Raw genomic sequence first — 18,548 nt, 5'->3', positions numbered from 1 at the left:
ACGACAAATGCCACAGAACCAACAATTCTCAGTCTGTAACCAATCGAGCACAGAATATAAAACCACAACTTCAAGTTCATAACCATAGAGATCAAAGAGGCAACTCAACTTCTCCCTCTTTGGCACACTGACATCCACGCGTATTTCCAGCGTCTCCCCTGACAACCGCCTCATCTGCACCTCCTTCGGCATCCACGTCCATTTCTTCGACCCGCCGCTCTCTCCGGGTGGCGCGGGAGCTCGTCTTGCCGACCCTGGAGGACTCGAACGCGGCCACTTACGCGTCGTTCATATTGCAAGTCCTCTCGGGGCACAGTCTTGCCGCCATCATCTCAAGAGGCCGCAGGCGTAGATATACCTCGGGGGACCACATGTTCGATCTCAAGAGAAGGAATCTGGGAAGCTAGCGACTGGTTCACACCATTTTGAATGGCATCCAGCGCGTGTGATTCACCAAGTGAGTTAATAACGTGGCTGTGAAGATGGCCGGATAAGTGAGGCTAGAGTACTGGCAGTTCGACATGCAACACATGTTTCTCCCGACCCAGCAAGGAATAAGTGACTAAATTTAGCTTCAATGACGGCGGTCGCCGCCCCTGGAAAGTGGAGAGGGTCTGGGCTGACGACTAGGGGGTGCTAGGTGGGGCCTGCAACGGGCGATGCATCCCTGTAAATCACCCGGGTCCACTGGGGTCCGGGGGCACTGCTTGCGACGGTCTCGAGACTCTGACGTCATGCCAAATCCCAACACCGGATTGTCCGTCCAATGATGATGCCATTAATCAAAGATCACGATTCAGTCAGGATATCGCTGCCAGGTGCTACTTTTCTGCGCTTGTACTACTAGTTGGCATCCCCAGAGATCACCCCAAACAGGCATTGAAGAAAGACACCATCCCTTTAAACTTTTCCCTCCCATTTCTGAAGTTCCCAAGAGGTTTTACTACCAATCTTACACCCCAAAGAGAATCACGCAGCGACTGCATTTACAACAAACAAAACCACTGGGGATCCTCACCTACATGGTAGATCAAAATGGAAGGCCGGATCGAAACGGAACAAGGTGATCCAGACCAGAGCATCGCCGGCCGACACGACGCTCAACCAACAACTTCACCCGCCATGGAAATGTCAACTGCACCGACAGGCGATAATCCCGGATGCAGCCGGATATGCAGCATGCCTGAGCCAGTGCACACGGCGCCAGCGTCGCCCACCAAACCGCCCAACATGAAGCGGAGGAGTACTCCGATCGCGGGACGAAAGCCGGGGAAGCTCAGTGCCGAGTTCGACAGGAGGTACGACGGCCCATTCGGCCGGCCCAGCCTGACCATGGTCAGGGGGAGGAGCCTGTCGCTGGCCCGCGGCCGATCGCCAGTCCGACCCACGCTCGCAGAGCTGTCCGACCTGGAGAAGGCCGAGGCCAGCAGCGGCGGCAGCGGCGGCACCGAGACCGGCGTTCCCGGACGCGCCACCGCCATCGCCGGAAGGCCGGGCTTCACGCCGGAGCCACCATCACTGAACTACACGCTGCGGACGCGGAAGCTGACAATCCTGATCTTCTGGACCGTCATCATCATCGACTCGGTCTTCATGCCCATCGGACTATACTTCGGGCTCTGGTATGGCGTCGGCCCAGGGACGAACACGCCCACCGAGATCAGGGAGAAGCTGTCCGCCAACGCCGTCTTCTCCATCGTCACCGCCGCCATAGGGGGCGCCAGCATTGTCGAGTACTTTGTGCGGTTTCGGCGGCTGTTCAAGAAAGGCAGCACGTGCCGCGTCATTGGTGCCCATCGCTGGTATCTCGATTGGTTCCACTGGAACTTCTCGCTGGCCTGGATCATCGTTATGATCGAGCTGATCGTGTAAGTTTGTTCCTGCCAGATCTTGCTACGTATTTCACCCAGTTTTCATCGAGCAGCCGGTTTAACAAACTTGTTTTTTATCTAGTGGCACCGTCCCGAGGAACCCGCCGATCCGCCTACTCTCGATGCCCCTGACCTCGATGCTGTTCGTCTTCGGCACCGAGCTCCTCCTCGTCGACACCCTCCGCTACTTCCAAGTCCCGGCCCCGGCCCGGATGTCATCCATACCGAAGGGGGCGCAGCTGCGGCCGGGCATCTACACCCTGATCGAGGACGTAGTCGCCGTCGACGGCTCCGGGGGCACGCCCTTCCGCGAGGCGCTCAACCGGCGCTACGAGTCCAGCCACATCTTCCGCGCCATGCTACGGCGGCTCGGCATCTTCTGGGCTGTCGGCGCCGAGGCCATGGCGGTCGTCTGTACTATACTCATCTTCACCATCAACGCCAATGCCGCATACACGATCGGCTGGTCCGCCCCATTCGGGTGGGCCGGCGTGTGGACCATCTTCACCTTCTGGTATGTCAAGAGGGAGCTGAGGAGGGAAGAGAAGGAATGGACCGAGGAGGCGGCCACGGCTAAGAGTCCCGCGCGTGCCAAGGCTTGGTACCAGAGGGCTTCATGAATGGGCTGCACTGCTTGTGCTCGACCCCAACTGTTGAGGTTCGTTCACAGACGTGAGCCTCCATACCGCCAACCAATCCAGAAACCCATCCCTGAATACACGAGGATCTCCGAGAGAGTTAGACCATCACCCATATATCACGAAGGGTATCCAAGGAGCTTCTGGACGGGCTACCAACCGCCTACGGATCGATGCGCTTCGGCCATGGACTGGATACCGATTCAGGTAGCTGGTCTGTAGATGTTCCATGATCGGCCCCAAGAATCGACAGCCGGTAGACCTGGCGATCGAGATACGATGGCCGAGGCCTTGGGCATTATGCCACTGTTGTCCGAGTTCTGATAGATGTTGTAAGATATACAGATGGATAAGGTTAAGAACCCAAAAGGTACATATGGGTTGAAATCTAGAGACTTGTTGGGCTCAAATTCGTGTGTCCCATGGCTCACACCGGTCCCCTTTTCTTAACTGGCACCTTTGGAGAGGCTATACATGGTGGGAACTTCTCAACTCATGACTACCGAATATAATATCGTAGTTGTACATACTTGGACGAGGAAATCAGTTCTAAGAACTCGATACTGTTTGACTAGGTTCGCCCTCTCCATCAGGCAAGAAACATTTTTTTGAGCAAAGCCAGTTGATGCACACCGAGCTCACCTAGGTGTAGCCCATGAACCCCTGAAGGGTGCGGGTGAATCACGTGACCTGTCCCCTCGAAGCTGAAGCCTGAGCCTTGCAGGCAGCTGTCATGACATCGCGACAATCGCGTTGACACCACGGAATCAGCCGCGCCGACTCACATCTAAACCGTGAGCGTACCATAATACTTGTCGTGTTGTACCGGGTGTACGGCCATCTATCGGCATTATTATCGAGGCACGCAAGGCGTCGGCCTCGTTATTCTGCAACCTCGCTGCCTAATCGGGACTCCAACAGAAAAACGTCTCGCTTCCTGTCCGGCGGCTTTGCCTGGGCTGTCCAACGTCGCTACTGCAGTCTATGTCCCTGGGTACCACAGTCCAGCGCCTAGCGGCGCACGAGGACTGACACTCCTGCGACCGGCCGGAAAAGCTCGTCGCAGCTCCTGATCGGGAGGCCGTGCAGGCTGCATCTCCCACATGGTCGTGGCTACACCTGTGCGACCTTCCAACTTTGATGTCGTGGCAGCCTTGCACTCTCTTGGCCGATCCAACAGCGTTCCCGGCTCATCTGGCATTCGTCTCTGATTCGAGGAATTGGCGAGCGAGGAGACGCCGCCGGGCCGATTACCTTAACGACATCTGAGGCTCTTTGTGGAAGTTCGGACGGACAATAATTTCTCTAGGTGGTCTCATAGCTCGATTGGGAAAGCCAACAAGAAAAGTTACCCGCATCAGTCTTACTCCATCCCGGATCCGGAGGCGACGGGAAACAGAGCCCGGCTAAGAGTTCCCCGTTCGCAACACCAGTCGCCACCATGCCTGGTCCACGGTCATGGAGACCACTGCCACTGGCAGTCCCAGGTATTCCAAGCCTGCTGGTCTGCACCGATTTTACACCCCAGTCATACTCGGTCCGCATCACGGATCTCGCCAACTTGTGGACCGAGAGCCTTGAGAAGAAGCCGATCATCATGAGAGGCCTGAAGGAAGACACCAGCATCGATCCGACCGACGGGCCGGATCAGATACGGAAGCTCCTTGATCTTCTTCGGGCAGCGTTTGACCCCACTTCTCCGGAGCATGGCGACACCAGCATGGCGCTCTCTAGAGGCGGGAGCGGCGACGCGGGCGACGACGGTCTCGTCATCCACATCACCGTCATCCTACCGGGAGGTCTGCGCCCCCTCAAATGGCCCATGCACCTCAAGAAGTCCACTCAATCGGCTATCGCCACGGATCTCGTGCTACCCCTGATCCAAGCACACCACGCCCGGACACGGGAGATGACCGAGCTGGTCGCCGCCTTGCGAGACAAGGACAGCGTGATAACCAAGCTGGTCGACAAGCTAGAGGCCGTGGGAACGGGGCTCGAGCACACCTTCACCTCCCTCTCGGGCCGGCGCAAGGTGACGAGGGCGATCGCTGAGGAGCGGGTGAAGGGTCTCGCACCCTTCAGGGAAGCCGATTTCCGGAAGCGGGCCGTGGCAGCCAAGACCGAGGCCGGGCCAGCCGACATCCCTGTACTGCTCGACGACGTATTTGGCGGGGACGGAGGGCTGGCGTGCGGGGCCGACCTGGACATTGACGATTCGCCCGCCCTCAACGACTGGTGGGTGAAGCTTGGCAAGGGCAAGCACATCGCCCTGGTGGAGCGCGGGAAGGAGAAGACCTCCAAGAAGACAGAATCGCCACCGCCGCTTGTGCGGACCAGACGCAAGGCCGACACTGACGATGATGACGACGACGACGACGACGACTTCCAGGTCCAGGCCACCCCTCCAGGCCTCACCACCAGGAAGCGCGACAAATCCACCCGGCGGCCCCAGGCACCACCCAGCGCAGCTGACGACGACGACGACGAGACCTCGGACGGCGAAGACGGAGATGGAGCCAAGATCCCCGACAGCATGCCCGAACCACCATCGCAGCAGCGCACCCGCCACGCCACAGACGCCAAGCCATCCGCGTCCCGCCTCGGCGCAATCGGCAAGCGGATGAAGCCGGCCCCCAAAACCAGGACCCCGTCCCCGCCACCACCGCCGCCGGCGCAACCGGTCCGCCAGGACGACGACGATGACGACGACGACGGCTCCGCCACCGCGTCGGACGTCGACGACGACGAGAACTCGCCGCCGCCGCCGCCGCCGCCGCCGCCAAAGACCCCGCCGCGGCGAGGCGCGCTGGGCCGTATCGGCGGGGCCGGCGCCAGAGCCCAGGCAGGGCCATCATCGGCGCCGGCAGCTAAGGGACGGGAGGAGGAGAAAGACGGCGACGGCGACACCGCGGCGGCGGTGACGACGCCGAGGACCAGGGGCCGGCTGGGGGTTATTGGGCGGAGGGGTGGTGGTGCTGCTGCTGCGGACGGGGATGGAGAGAAGGAAGCAGAGAAGCGCGGGAGGGGAGGGACGCCGGTGGCGACGGCGGCGAAGGAGGAGGAGGAAGAGGAGCGGCCGCGGGAGACGTCGCGGGAGCGGGCGGATAGGAAGAGGGCGGAATTACAGGGCGAGCTGCAGAAGAGGGCTGGGGCCGGGCCGGCGAGGAAGAAGCGGAAGTTCTGAGGGTGGTAATTACTCTGTGTGTATGCAGATTTCATGTCTAGCACACTCCCATTGCACACCGGGCAGTAGGCCTGCTTGATGTTATTTGGCTATGTACAGAGGCAAGATATTGCAGGCGCGGGCATTCATTTATCTAGGCTAGCGGTCTATGGAAGGTTGGCTTGCCGGGATAGACGTCTAGGACTCTGACCACGTGTGAGGATCTCAGGAGTAATCGGATTTACCGGACGTCTTTCCTCCCTTTCTTTGTACATTCACCTTCCTTTTCCTTTTCTCTATTCTCTGTTTCAATCTTCCTCTCCCCTCCTGTTTTTCCTCTTCATTACTACAGTATCCTTTGCTCAGTGCTTGTCCCGCCTGCTCTCCCCCTCTCTCCTCCCCCAATTGAGGAGTAACAACCCGCGAAACCAAATCCGCACGGCCATCCCCACATCGTGCCCCCGGCAGGGAAAGGGAAGAGGCGCTCCGCAGCGGATATGAGCGTTGGCAGCGGGAAAGGGGTAGTGACTGAGCCCCGTCCGTCTTCGGGCCGCGGAGAATAAACCCATAGATGCCACTAAGAGGGTAAACAGTCCTTTGGGAGGGGGTTAGAACGGGTGAACCGATAATCTGGGTTCCGCCGCCTTTGCTGAGAAGGGAGGGGGCACATCATGACCCCGATATCCCTGCTGCGAAACATGTCCCACCCAGCCGTCCGTGTTCGTGACCCTTTTCCCTCTTTTTCGCTTTGAACCCCCTGCCCCCGTTCCACACGACGTGGCCGGATTTGGCAAGTGAGTGAGGGATGTTCTGCCCGTTGCGGCGAAGCGGCCTGATCTCGCATCGCACGGTGATGTAGCTCAGACCCGGTCAGGTCGGGCAAGTTTTAGAATATTAGCCGCGTGCGTGTGTCTCGCCGAGAAAGGTCTGCTGGCTGCCGCTGAGCGTGTCACACCTTTTGGGAAAAGGGGTTGCCGGCGAACATCGGTTCGCGGGGCTGTCACGCGGTTTATCTACTTCTGCGCCCCTTTTTTTTTTCTGGCTAGGACGGGGAGACAAGGATAGGTTAGAGTCACAATAGGGGCATGACACCGCGACCAGAAATGGGGAAAGGAAAAGAATTACGCCGCAAAAGGGCGATCTTGTCGCCCACCGCGTCGCACATGGTTTCGCTAGACGAAACACAACGGCCGTTGCATACGCGTCCATCCAACTGGCCGGCATGTGAACAGTGCACCGCCATGGGATACGAATTCATCCATATGGAGAGCCAGTGCGGTCGTTCTACGGCCGAAAGGGACGACAATAACGACGCCGAATGGGGACAGATGGGAACTTGGCTTGGATGGTTGAAGGATACACCTGATGATCTACATTGGCTACCTAGTTATAAAAAACAGCAGTTATTGCCTACCTAGGTAGTTAGAGTTCCACGCTCCAGACTTCACATGCCGTATCCGTCAAGATCGAGGAGGCACAGTTGTCGTATGTACTCACGCCATCCAGCAGATGAGCGTGAGTGTAGGTTGGGCCCAGCCATTCGGTTCCCACTCTGAGTTTGGGATGCTGTAACTAAAGGAGTCGAAACTTCAGTACAGAGGATTTTGAATTTGGACAGTCACAATGGCTCTTGTACGTACATACATACAGTACAGATACCTTAGGAGTACCTTCGGGCATCGTTTGCTGGACGAAGCTCATCAGAGTCCCATCCTGAAAGGGGCACAGCCCTCCACCGCCGGAAAAGAAGGGACCCTGAGATCCGTGGTCGCAACAACCCCGTGAAGCCAGTGTGTGGAGAGCTGCCCCTATCCTTCCGCTCTGGACCAATACACGCCCGCATGGCTTCACTAGCATCGGCAAACCTTCACGGCGCTAGACTAGTGTCCACGACGCCAGCCACGGGCCGGTACGGGAACCAAAACAAACAAGCCTGTAGCCAAGGGGGTTGTTGATTGTCTCTTTGTCCACTCACATGGCCTTGCCGATATCAGATCACCATCATGCCATGCCAGCGGATCTAGATCGATCTCGCCAGGCCTCGAGTTCTGAGTTTGCGCCCGGAAAAGTGGAGGAATTTGCCTCAGCTGTGTCCGATGGACGCCATCGAACTGTCGGTCAAGCAAACGCTTCTCCGCTTGCCTCCCTCTGCGTTGGACACCGTCCCATTGGTGTCGACATGTTGACAGATCAGATATCACCCCGGAGAAGCGTCATAGCTGGGGAGGTGCATAGGGCCGCGGAACCTGCCCGTTCGTCATTGTCCGGCTGGGCCGCCCTTATAGAGGAATGATCAACCGCCACGCTGGCTGGGTGCGGCTGATGACGTGTGAGACGGAGATGGGATGGGAAGCCTGCATGCCGGGCTGCTGCACCTTGACGGATCTGTTTTACCTCTCCTTGGGATGGGAGCCTCGTCTCATTACGGATCCGTATTTCTTTTTTCTCGTCGTTGCTGTCTCTTGCCGATCTGCCGATCTACCGGTTTGATGGGCGGACGGGCCGATCAGTCCTGTGCGGGCCGCGATTGAAGAGGCTTAAAGCAGGTGAGCCGGCGGCGGATCGGCATGGAATGGTCATAATGCTATTGTTAGGTTTCCTCATTGAGCAATCCACCCAAACCGTCTCATTTGTATTACAGGGAGACTGTTTGCTTTTCAATCAGTTTTGGCGGAGATCATCACATCTGGAAGCAAAGCCCCTGAGAATATATCATTACCTATGCTGCTCTTCATACAGAAGTCCAATCGTGACATCACATGGTTGGTTGTACAGGTCGCGGGTACCGAGATCCAGAGCCCAGCCTGATCTCAATGTGAGATTTGATCCCGATACTAGATTCATCTCGATATCATATGCAATGGATCTCCCGGGACCAGAAAATGAAGCGAGTGCCAGAAACCAGGTTGGCGGGACCCAGACTCATGAAACAAACAAGCAAGGTGAAGGAAATCTGAGTTGTGAGAATGAGTCGTTTTCCGCGTGCAACTGCAGCTCTGCAGCCAGGGGGCGCGGGGGGGATGGTATGTGGGGGGGAAAGAGGGAGCCAGCCTTACGTTGCCCGCTGCTACAGGAGAGGAGTGATTTGCACAAGACCAGGGGTTTATTGCGTACCTAGTGAGCTGTCACACAAAGAGAAAGTGGAAAAAGGATACGGAATGTTGGGAAATGACCGAAAGGGAGGCATGCCGATGCCTTGCAGCTCAAACTCGCGTAAGAGGCACCGTGTTGGTCCAAGTCCGTCTGCAGAAACAGGTCGTTGAAGCTCTGTTTGTTGTTCCAGCATCCAGATTTTTTGATACAGATGCTTGTCGACGCTTTTCAAGTTTCATGTTGACCTGTTACTTTGAATCCATGAATCGAGTGACAAGCCGCCGTGGTACATCGGGCCGACCCACGAGGTGCCTTGGGTTGCCCAGAATAACTCTCAACTTTGCTTGTAACTTGTAATTAGCTAATGGTGATTCCCTCATTACACCATTCTTGCTGCACACCCCCTGCAAGATTCAACCAACAATGCATTGACCGGCCGTAAGATGAAATAATATGATAGCCAGGCTACATGGCTCCTAGCCCTGTGGTTGTAGATCTCTTCTGTTTTTCCCTTCTTTTCCCCGGTCCACTACCTTCCATGCACACTCTCTTGTAGTCTGATATTAGATGACAGGTCACACAGCAGCAAGTCTATGAACCTGGAAGCTAATATACAGTGCAAGGCTCTGTCTGCAATGGAACAGCCGCTGGCGTGGCGTGCTGGAATTTGTCATAGTGCAAGTTCTTTGCATGTATTGTGTACCAGGCAGATACATGTCTACCTAGATATGATATGCCGTGGATGGTGGCAGCATCCCAGACCCGACTTGTGACTGCAGTGGAGTTGGTTTCCCAAAAAGGCATCAACCCTGGACAGCCCTCCCATGTCATAATAACGGATCCTAAGAGAGCGGTGCCCCAGGTCCAACCTGGCTCCTGGGGGTTGTATTAGGCTTATTATTAAGTAACCCTTGAGTCACTGGACTGGACAACCAACACTCGCTACCGAGGGAAGGGAACCCAATGACAGGAGCGGCCTGCCTTGAATCCTACAACAAGGGCAACCTAGGTACAATGAGATCCACAAGTGGTACCCCCCCCCCCCTGACGGACAGTTTCCAGATTCGACGAACGCCACACAGGGCCTAGGCAACCTACCTACCTAGGTACTCTGCATCCCTATGCAGTTGCTACATACGGCTACTCTTTGAACCTCCTCAGCGCACGACCTCTATTTCTGTCTCTCGCTAATCTACTCCCGCCTATCAGAGGCTGGGCGCCGTTCATATGACAGTCCACCTACGCCAAGATCAGCAGATGTAAATATCATATTCCAATGGGAGGAAAAGAGACAAGAGCAAAGACCTAATTATCCCGTTCGTGCTGCAGGACTCTTGTGTTTCATGGGCAAGTAAGACTGAAAAAAAGAAGGGAAAAAGGAAAGAAAACCGCGCATTTCCTTCAGTCACGACAGAATGCCAATCTGAGATCTAATCGGGCATATCTTAGATTTGTTCAGCTCGGCATGTCCGATGACTGCTCGTCTGCAACCGAAGCAAGCCATGCAAGCCAATCGCGACGGAATCTTGGAAGCGCATCTCCAATGCAACACCCCACAGTATCGGTCAAATGCAATATTGATCTTCTAGAAAGGAGGGGGATGCACGATGAAGAAGGTTTTAGTGGTACCCTAGCCGGTGCAGCCGCTCGGTATCGCAGTTGAATTAGTAGGTAGGCTCCATATCCGTACATAGAACAGAACATCCAGTGCCGGCTCAGGCGGGGCTCGCATTACATTCCCCATTCCCTTCCCCTCAGGTTGCACGGCGCGCCAAGCACAAAATAGTCAAGCCATAGCCAGGTAGGGGTGCAAGCCACGAGACGAGTAACGACGCCCGCAGGCGCCACTCCCCGCCTCCCCCCTGGGAATCAACCCCGGTCCCGACCCCGATCCCCCGACACCAACCACCCTTCCTCCCCCCCACCTCGGCGCCCACGGGAGAGCTGAAAGAGGGGAAAGAAACGCCCAAGGAGCACCCCATGTCCCTGTCAGGCTATGCCCCCTGCCCCCTCTAAACCCCCCGAAGCTCACCCCGCAGATAATAACCTTTAAGTTGTACGCTAGTTTCAAGGGTCCAAGACCAGTGATCGGCAAGGGCTCGCTTCCGATTCGGTTGGCGGCTGGGGGGTTGGGATGATAGGGGAAGCCGTCCCAACGTGAAGCCGAATACCTACCTACCTAGGTAAGCTATTGTATGTACAGTACATTGGTACACACGCACTTTTGCTCAGCTCCCCCTTCTCGTTTCGGCAAGACGCACCCATTGCTGGTGGTCGCCAAGACGCGACCCTGGAACGCATTGGAAGAGGCCTTGCCTTACTGCAGTTACCTGCAGACGACTAGTAGGGATACGGGTTGCGATGCGTCTTCTTTATTTCTTCCCAAGAGAATTTTCATTAGAAATATTAATTTACTCATTTTCCTCCTCGAACCCCCGTCCCTGTCCTTGACCTTGTCTTCTTCCTCGTCCTCGTCGTCCTCCTCCTCAGACACCTTGTAGGTACCGTAACCTTGTGCACATTCCTCCGTGGAGATGTATGTATGCCCCGCTCAACCTTTCTCTTGGGCCTCTTCCTCTTTCGGGCAGGAAACGAAACCCCCCGTCCCTGCCGAAGCAACCGCCAACCCTCTTTCTCGCCTGCGGTCAGTCTGGCTCGTTTACCTTTTCCACTTTGTTCTTGGTGAGGGAAGAGGCAGAGAGGGAGGGGGGAGGGGATATGTCGGTGTGGGTGATCTCCCCTTCCCCGTCAATATCCGAGCGGTGCTGTCCCCTTGCTTTCCCTCTTCCTCTGGGGTAAAGAGGCAGCCCAGGGCTTGGATCCAATAGAGGCGAGCTGGAAGCTCACTCCCATCAGTTGACCCCGCAAGGCCAGCCAGAGAAGAGCCTAGAACCCGCCCGCAAGAGATTCCCCGGTACAGCCCCCCTTCAGCACTGATCGTAAGACGCCTCCGGATCCCACACACACCCCTGGAAAAGCCCCTCCTCGTAGACACCCGCCACGCTCCCCAGCCCATACTGCGACACATCCACCACCCGCCCCGCCCCCCCGTAGACGGCGACCACGTCCCCGCCGCCGACCTGCTGCAGCTCGGGCAGCAGGACGCCCGGCTCGCGGAACGCGAACCCGGACTCGGCGGGCGTCATGGCCTCGTCCGCCTCCTCGGCCTCGCTCTTGACCGTCGCCGGCACCACCGACCCCGCCGACGATGACGGCGGTGGCGGTGGCGGCGGCGGCGGCGTGTTGAAGAGAGACATGGTCGCCGCCGCCGAGGAGGAGGGAGGGGGGCTGTAGCCCGGAAAGTCCGGGGTTTTGCCGCCGTAGGTGCTGGGGAGGAAGGTGCTGAGTTGCTGCTGGTGGTGGTGGTCGTTGTGGTGGCGGTTGTGGATATGCATGGGGAGGGTCAGGGGCATGGGTAGGCCGTGGTACTGGTGTTGGTACTGGTCCTGCTGCTGGTGGTGTTCCATCGCCGGAGCCACGGGGATGTACTGTCCCTGCAGCTCCTGCCTCTGCAACAGAGCCTGCTTCTGGGCCTGCCGTTGCCGGCGCCGTCCCTGCTGCTGCTGGACGTCGGCCTCCCACTCAGCCGCCTGCGCGGCAGCGGCGGTCCCAGCCACGCCCCTCTTAGCCGGCCCCTTCTTCTTGGGCCGGGACCCAGCGGACGAGGCCTTGCCGGCACCGCCGCGGCGCGGCGAGTTGCGGTAACGCGTCGTGCTCTGGACACCGTCGCGCGCGGCCCACTGCTCGAGGATCCACTCTGTCGACTTCTTGCCGGCGCCCGCGCGTGGGGACGACTCCTCGCCGCCGCCGCCGCCACCGCCGCCGTCCTCGTCGTTGTCATCCTTGGGCCCGGGGGCGCCGTTGGATAGACGTTCTGGTTTGGTGAAGGCCTGGTAAATGGGGGGCGTTAGATAAACCCGTGCTAGAGATAGGGCACAAAAGGAAAAAGAGACAGAGTAGTTGTTGTACAGTACTTACGGCGTTCATGCTCAGATTGTGGCGGATGCTATTCTGCCACCCCTTGCTCTCGGACTTGTCCTTGTCCGTGTTCTCGCGGAACCACTGGTAGATCTCCTGCAGCGTCATCGGCCGCCCCGGGCAGCTCATGAACGCCCGGTGGATCAGCCGCGCGTACGGCTCCGGCTCCTCCTTGCCGCCCGTCGTCGTCGCCGCGTTCCTGCCTGTGCAGCCGGCGCTGCTGCTGTCACCAACGACGGTGGTGTTGTTGTTGTTGTTGTTGTTGTTCTTGTTTTGGTCGTCACCGGTGGGATGTCGCCCCCCGGACGGAGACGTCGTCGTCGCCGATGCCAGCCCCATCAGGGGGCTCTCGTCGTAGTCCGATGACACCCCCGTCGTAGTAGGCTGGGGCCCCGAGCTCGGAAAACTGACCATCGTGTTGGTGGGCGCTCCGCCCGCTATCCCGCCACCCGGGTACTGGTGGTGCGGGTACTGCTGCTGTGGCCCGGGGGGCTGCTGGCAGGGGAAGCTGATCTGGGCGGCCGCGCCGCTGGGGAAGTCGAAGCTGCCGCGGAAGTGGTCGGGGGCGGACGAGATGGACCACGTGGGTGACATGGTGGAGTGGCTGTAGCAGCTACTGCTGCTGTCTAGTGGGGAGGGGGATGGTTGCTGTGTGAGCTCGAGGGCTTGGTTTTGGGCGATGCCCTGTCTGTAGTATTGGCTTTGCTGGGGGGAGACAGTTGTCCTCCACGATACCTGTGGGAGCGGCTGCTGCTGCTGCTGGAGGGATTTCCAGGTCTGAGTGTAGGAGCTGCCTGTAGGCGCCGAGGATGATAATTGTAGGCCGGGGAGAGTATCATGTGATGTGTAAGCCTGCGGGTGATTCCGTTCACCAGCCCAGCTGGAAGAGTCCCAGGTGGACGATCTTTCAGGTGGCTGTGGAGGAGACTGGTGTTGGTGATGTAGTCTGCAAGCGCCTAGCGCCTCCAGTGGAGTGGCAAGGTTGTCCTGTTGATGCTTGTGCATATGATAGGATGGCTGGTTTGGCTGGTCTGCGATGGGGGGAGAGCCTCTGATTTGAAGCACTTGTGGTGGAGATGGAGTCACAGAGGTCTCCAGGCCTGAATAAGCTCCCCTTATTGGGAGTGATTGTGTCGTGCAGGGCATCTTTCGCCCGTACAATGTATCGACAAAACGGGGCAGCCCGTCGCATTCCATGGCGGGCACGATGTTCAAGCTTCGCCCAGCAAACTGGACTGGACGGGAGATTGCTAAGCAGCCGGAGACTGACTTGAAACAACGACTACTGAACAACCTGTTGCCGTGGTTTATGTTGTTGTGGATGCGACTCAGGTTGGATCAGATGGCCGGTCGACCAGTCGAGGGGCGATGACAACAGGGGCGGGGTAGGGTAGAGAGAGAGAGAGAGTGTGTGTGTGTGTGTGTGGAAGTGTGAGTGGGTGAGGGAGAGAGCGAGCGGAGGACAATATCTATTATGCCTGGGAGACAGAAGAATCGTGTGTTGGCCTTGGCCTCAAGTAGCACTTGAGATCGAAGCTCTGGAAGCCGTTGACCAGGGCAGGGTACAGCAAGGTGTAGTAAGGCCAGGGTCGGGAACGATATCTGGGCAAGGAAGTGGCTGTAGATCTTCGATATTGGTCCCCGGACCCGGTAACTACATCAGATAGATCACCTTTTCGGAGCCGAGGAGATGTGCGCCAGCCTTGCCCCGCCAGGCCCGAATGCCAGGGGTAGTTCAGACGGGCAGAAGAGGGCTAGAGGAGACAGGGGGTGCTGGTGATCGTGGCGGTGGAGGGCAGGCAGGCGGATGGGCGCTCACAATTCAGATCTGATCAGATGCAGGATGGAAAGACTGCCAACACACACATACCAGTCTCGTCTTCTCGAGGCAAAGGGCAGGGTGAGTACGAAGGATTGCGTATTTGTGTGTGTATCAGGTAAATGTGGGCTACCTATGTATGTATGTATGTATGTATGTAATGTACATACGTGGGAGGCATTGTGGGTGCACTGGCTGTTGCTTGTGTATTATGTATGCTACGTACCATGTAGCGGGTACGATGTGTTTTGCTACCTCGCTGCCTCCATCAAAAGTAGATGGTGCAAACGAACCTGGAGGTGAGCAGGGGGTTGGGAGGGGTGGTGGTTTGTACTTGCAGGTCGAGCCCATGGTTTGAGAGGAGTAGAGCCTGGGAAGACGGGCTCTTCACGGCCGTTGCCAGGAGGTAGATGGTAGGTAGATGCTAGGCTCGTCGCCGCCATGCCGTCCGTGGAACCGAGGAGGGGGTGGGATAGGAGGAGCCGTGAACACCACCTGGGCCGGCCGCTCCCAGGTTGCGTGGATGGGAAATATGACAGATCCAAAGACGACAAGACGGCAGCCGCGGCGACGGGAAGACAGGTCAGGTAAGCTAAGGCAAAGCAGCGAGCCAGTGAGTCCGCCATTCTGCAATGGCCATGATTGCTAAACGGGACAATGTGATTGTCAAGAAGTTCAGGCCTCAGGTCGCCCACATCGCCATCGCCCTCGCCTTCGCATCTGCCACTCCAACGAGCCCCAGCTTGACATGTGCTGTCAATATCAGGTGCACCAATGCACGCATAGGTCAATGTCAGTGCGTCGCGGCAGAATACATTGGGGATCCAGTCCATCTAGCACAGTTACGTCCAATAATAATCGAGCAAGAGAGACTGCTCAGCGACTCTCCCAGTCGTCCCATACGGGAGCCGGTAAGAGAAGAGGCGCAAAGGGCAGGGATTTAAGGGTCATTGAGGCTGGCCTCTTTTCTCGGGGACGTGCAGGTAGTAGACTGGATTGTCGCCAAGCAGTAGCCAATGAGTTTGCTGTGTGGGGAGAGGGTCGACGATCCTGACTAGGAGCCTGTGCGAAGCCCCAGTTACACCCGTGCTGCGGCGGCAAGTCACCTCTACTATGCCTCATGCAGGGCACATCGTGTTCTAGAAGACCATCTGAAGATTCGTCTCCACTCCGAAACACTTCGTACCTGTAGCTGTAGGGTTGTTGCTGCCGTTGGGCGAGAGGGGTAAGGCGGAGGGGAGGGGAGGGTAGGGGAGGGGAGGGAGGGGGTGTATGGGTGCGCGAGGGAGGGCAGACGGCCCAACCAACTTCAAGCTGTTCTCATGACCAACACACCGCCCACATCCAACGGATATGAGCGAAGTCCGCTGCCACGTGCATTTCATTGTATGTGCGTACCTACGCAGACGTTGGCAGCTAGGAGAATACACTCTCGGCTCGGGGGACGTCGAAACCGAAGCGATTCTGGCGTTGCACAATACATACATACATACCATGCATCAAGATGTCGCCAAGGGCTCAGAATGTGACGACGAATATAGATGAATGTGGCCCAACTTGGAACTGGCACTTGGCTGGATCTGGTAGGGCAGCGCGGAAAAAAGAAGGAAAGGAGGTAAGATAAAAGAAAAGGAACGAGAGGGAGAATAATTTTTTTTTTAAAAAAAAACCTGAAAAGGCATAAAAAACCGGCGAGGCAGCTCCCCGCAAATGGTGTTACAAGGTATGGAGGTATGGATTACGTGGGCTGGAGATTCGGCCGATTAGCTGGCCACGGGCCACAGGCCACGGTCATGGTGAGGTGAGGGTGGCAGAGGGCAGCAGGAATCCCTGAGTCGTTTCATTAAGAGGTTCCATACAATCGACCATACGAGTACCGAATACACAACAGTACATGACTGACCTTTCTGTCCTGTTCCCAATTCGCCGTGTCGTTAACCAACCTCCAACCTCCAGGCGCCATGCGCTTGCACTCCCAACACAGCAGGGGCGGCCTCGATGAAACCTGATTACTTCCTATAATAGATCTGAGAGGGACCTGTCAGTACTGCCCTGCATGGTTGGAGACCGGGTAGCGCTGGGTGAGAGAAGCTTACCTTCTTGAACTGAAAGTGTAGTTGGAGGATACCCTGTTTGGTGTGGGAGATCAGCATCGACCAGGTCAAGGGTAGTTCGTCGAGGAAGAAGCAACAAAAGCAAAATGCGGCGGATGCGGTGGCGCCAGGGATCTGGGGGGGGAGCCCTACGATGCACTCTAACGCATGTAGAAGAGGCCAGTCCCAAAGGAGGAATAGGGTGGCAAGTGTGTGTGTGTGAGGTGTTGGGAAAAGGCGGGGTGGAACGGTAGGCACATACCTTGTCGAAGCTGCTCTTGAAGCCACGCTCTTTCTTCGCGCTGTAGTCCCATTCGCGGTCAACGATCCTGAAGGCGACATCTTCGTACGGCGGCCCAGCAATGAAGCGAATCAGGCATGTGTCCTCCTCGCCGGCCGGGGCAAATGACTCGCCCCGTCGCCGCCCATGCTCGCGGATGATCTTGTAAGTCGGCGCCTTCGTCTTGTCGATGAGGTCCGGGTAAAACATGTTGAACTTGTACCCTTGCACGACCTTGGGAGGCGGGTTGTCGTGGTCGTAATGCGTCTGGTTGTACTTATTCCACTCGTATCCCATCTGCACTCGGTTGAAATATCGCGGCTTCCGCGGTCGATACTTTTCCGCCCACAGAGGCTTGATTCCAGCCGGGACCACCGCCTCATCCATGAATATCTCCTCGTTCTCGCTGATTCCACGCGCCACTTCCCGATCGTACAGAGCCTTGGTCGCCTGGGAGAAATCCTCCGTGCTGGTCTCGGCAAATCGAGCTGTGCCTGGCGGCGGACGTGATGCGTCGGCCGACGATGCTGCCATTGCCTTCCCAGGCGCGAGGCTGGTGGCGGTGCCGACTGGCGCTTTCGGCGCTGCTTTCGCCGTAGCCACCACGGCTTGTGGCAGTGTTCCCATTGCTTGCAGCTTCTCGGCGAGTTCCGGGTTCCGCTCCTTCAGAAGCTCGATGCGCGCCGCATTTATCGACTTGTAGACCTTCTGTAGCTTGGCTTTCGCTTTCCAAACACGGAGACTCCTCAGCAGCTCCTCCCAGTAGTCGGTATCGATGGGTTCGTTGGACTCCAGCTTTGTTTTGATCTGCTTCTCCAGTGCCTCCAGCTGTTCATATGTCTTCGGGCTCAGGATCTTGTCGATATCCGAGGCGACCGAGTTTACCGCCCTCCCCTCCGGTCCTCGGGGAGCCAGCTTCTGGCGGCGATCGGCACAGATAGCCAGCAAAGCCTTCCAGTATTCCCTATTCGCGCTACCCGTCTCCAGGGCCAGGTATGATGCCATGTCCTCGTCCAGCTCTTTCAGTTGCGCCTCGTTCAACCCTTCCAGCACGGCTTCGGGTGCCGGAACAGGGAGCTCAGCGTCCACATCGTCGTCGTCAAACACGTCTCGGTCGGAATCGATGAAGCGCAAATTAAAGGCGAGATAATCGATCGACTTCGCTCTCCCTTCCCGGACACGGATGTCGGCTTTTTTCTTCGACTGCTTCAGGACGAACTTGTCTTCGTCGGCGACAAACTGGCGCGACTGCTCGTCCTGAGAGACATACTTGCCAGGGTTGTTGGTAACGCCCGTGGGACGGGAAGAATTCGGGCGCGGTCGCTTCGTGATTCGGGTCTGGGGATCTCGCCTTGGTGAAGTGATGTCTCTCTGGCCGGAGGGGTTCTGGCTGGGGGGTTTCCAGCCCTCAATCATTGCCTGCCGTCCTGGATCCATCCTATGGAGGGCGGGTCGGGTATTCTTGTGTCGGTATATTCGCTGTTGTGAGGTTGCCCAGGCAGTAAGTTGGAATATCAAGAACCTAGCCGCCTGCAAAAAGCTACGGAGGCACTGTACTGTACGGTCGGTATTTTACGGTGAGAATGCCCGCACGTGATGTCAGCCTCAGCACT

At 57.4% G+C, this 18,548-nt stretch overlaps 4 protein-coding genes across 4 annotated transcripts; 2 read left to right on the top strand and 2 right to left on the bottom strand.

Annotated features, from left to right (window-relative positions):
* Window positions 1-1,035: 1,035 nt before the first annotated feature.
* Window positions 1,036-2,491, top strand: QBC33DRAFT_518940 (uncharacterized protein; the record flags this gene model as incomplete). Its single annotated transcript, XM_060426266.1, has 2 exons — window positions 1,036-1,868; window positions 1,954-2,491. 2 exons carry the CDS (start codon window positions 1,036-1,038, stop codon window positions 2,489-2,491), a joined length of 1,371 nt encoding a protein of 456 aa, XP_060279354.1.
* A 1,459-nt stretch (window positions 2,492-3,950) lies between these two features.
* QBC33DRAFT_460081 (XLF-domain-containing protein) lies at window positions 3,951-5,693 on the top strand (the record flags this gene model as incomplete). The annotated part of the gene is made up of 1 exon (XM_060424959.1): window positions 3,951-5,693. The coding sequence occupies one exon, from the start codon at window positions 3,951-3,953 to the stop codon at window positions 5,691-5,693; it is 1,743 nt and encodes a 580-aa protein (XP_060279353.1).
* A 5,999-nt stretch (window positions 5,694-11,692) lies between these two features.
* Window positions 11,693-13,337, bottom strand: QBC33DRAFT_518938 (uncharacterized protein; the record flags this gene model as incomplete). The annotated part of the gene is made up of 2 exons (XM_060426265.1): window positions 11,693-12,655; window positions 12,744-13,337. The coding sequence occupies 2 exons, from the start codon at window positions 13,335-13,337 to the stop codon at window positions 11,693-11,695; spliced, it is 1,557 nt and encodes a 518-aa protein (XP_060279352.1).
* A 3,234-nt stretch (window positions 13,338-16,571) lies between these two features.
* QBC33DRAFT_563130 (mid region of cactin-domain-containing protein) lies at window positions 16,572-18,351 on the bottom strand (the record flags this gene model as incomplete). Its single annotated transcript, XM_060430250.1, has 3 exons — window positions 16,572-16,589; window positions 16,659-16,691; window positions 16,918-18,351. 3 exons carry the CDS (start codon window positions 18,349-18,351, stop codon window positions 16,572-16,574), a joined length of 1,485 nt encoding a protein of 494 aa, XP_060279351.1.
* Window positions 18,352-18,548: the final 197 nt, after the last annotated feature.

The sequence above is a fragment of the Phialemonium atrogriseum genome (assembly GCF_030411735.1).
Source record: "Phialemonium atrogriseum strain 8032-3 unplaced genomic scaffold QBC33scaffold_34, whole genome shotgun sequence".
Lineage (NCBI taxonomy): Eukaryota > Fungi > Ascomycota > Sordariomycetes > Cephalothecales > Cephalothecaceae > Phialemonium > Phialemonium atrogriseum.
This window is presented reverse-complemented; position numbering and strand designations above follow the sequence as displayed.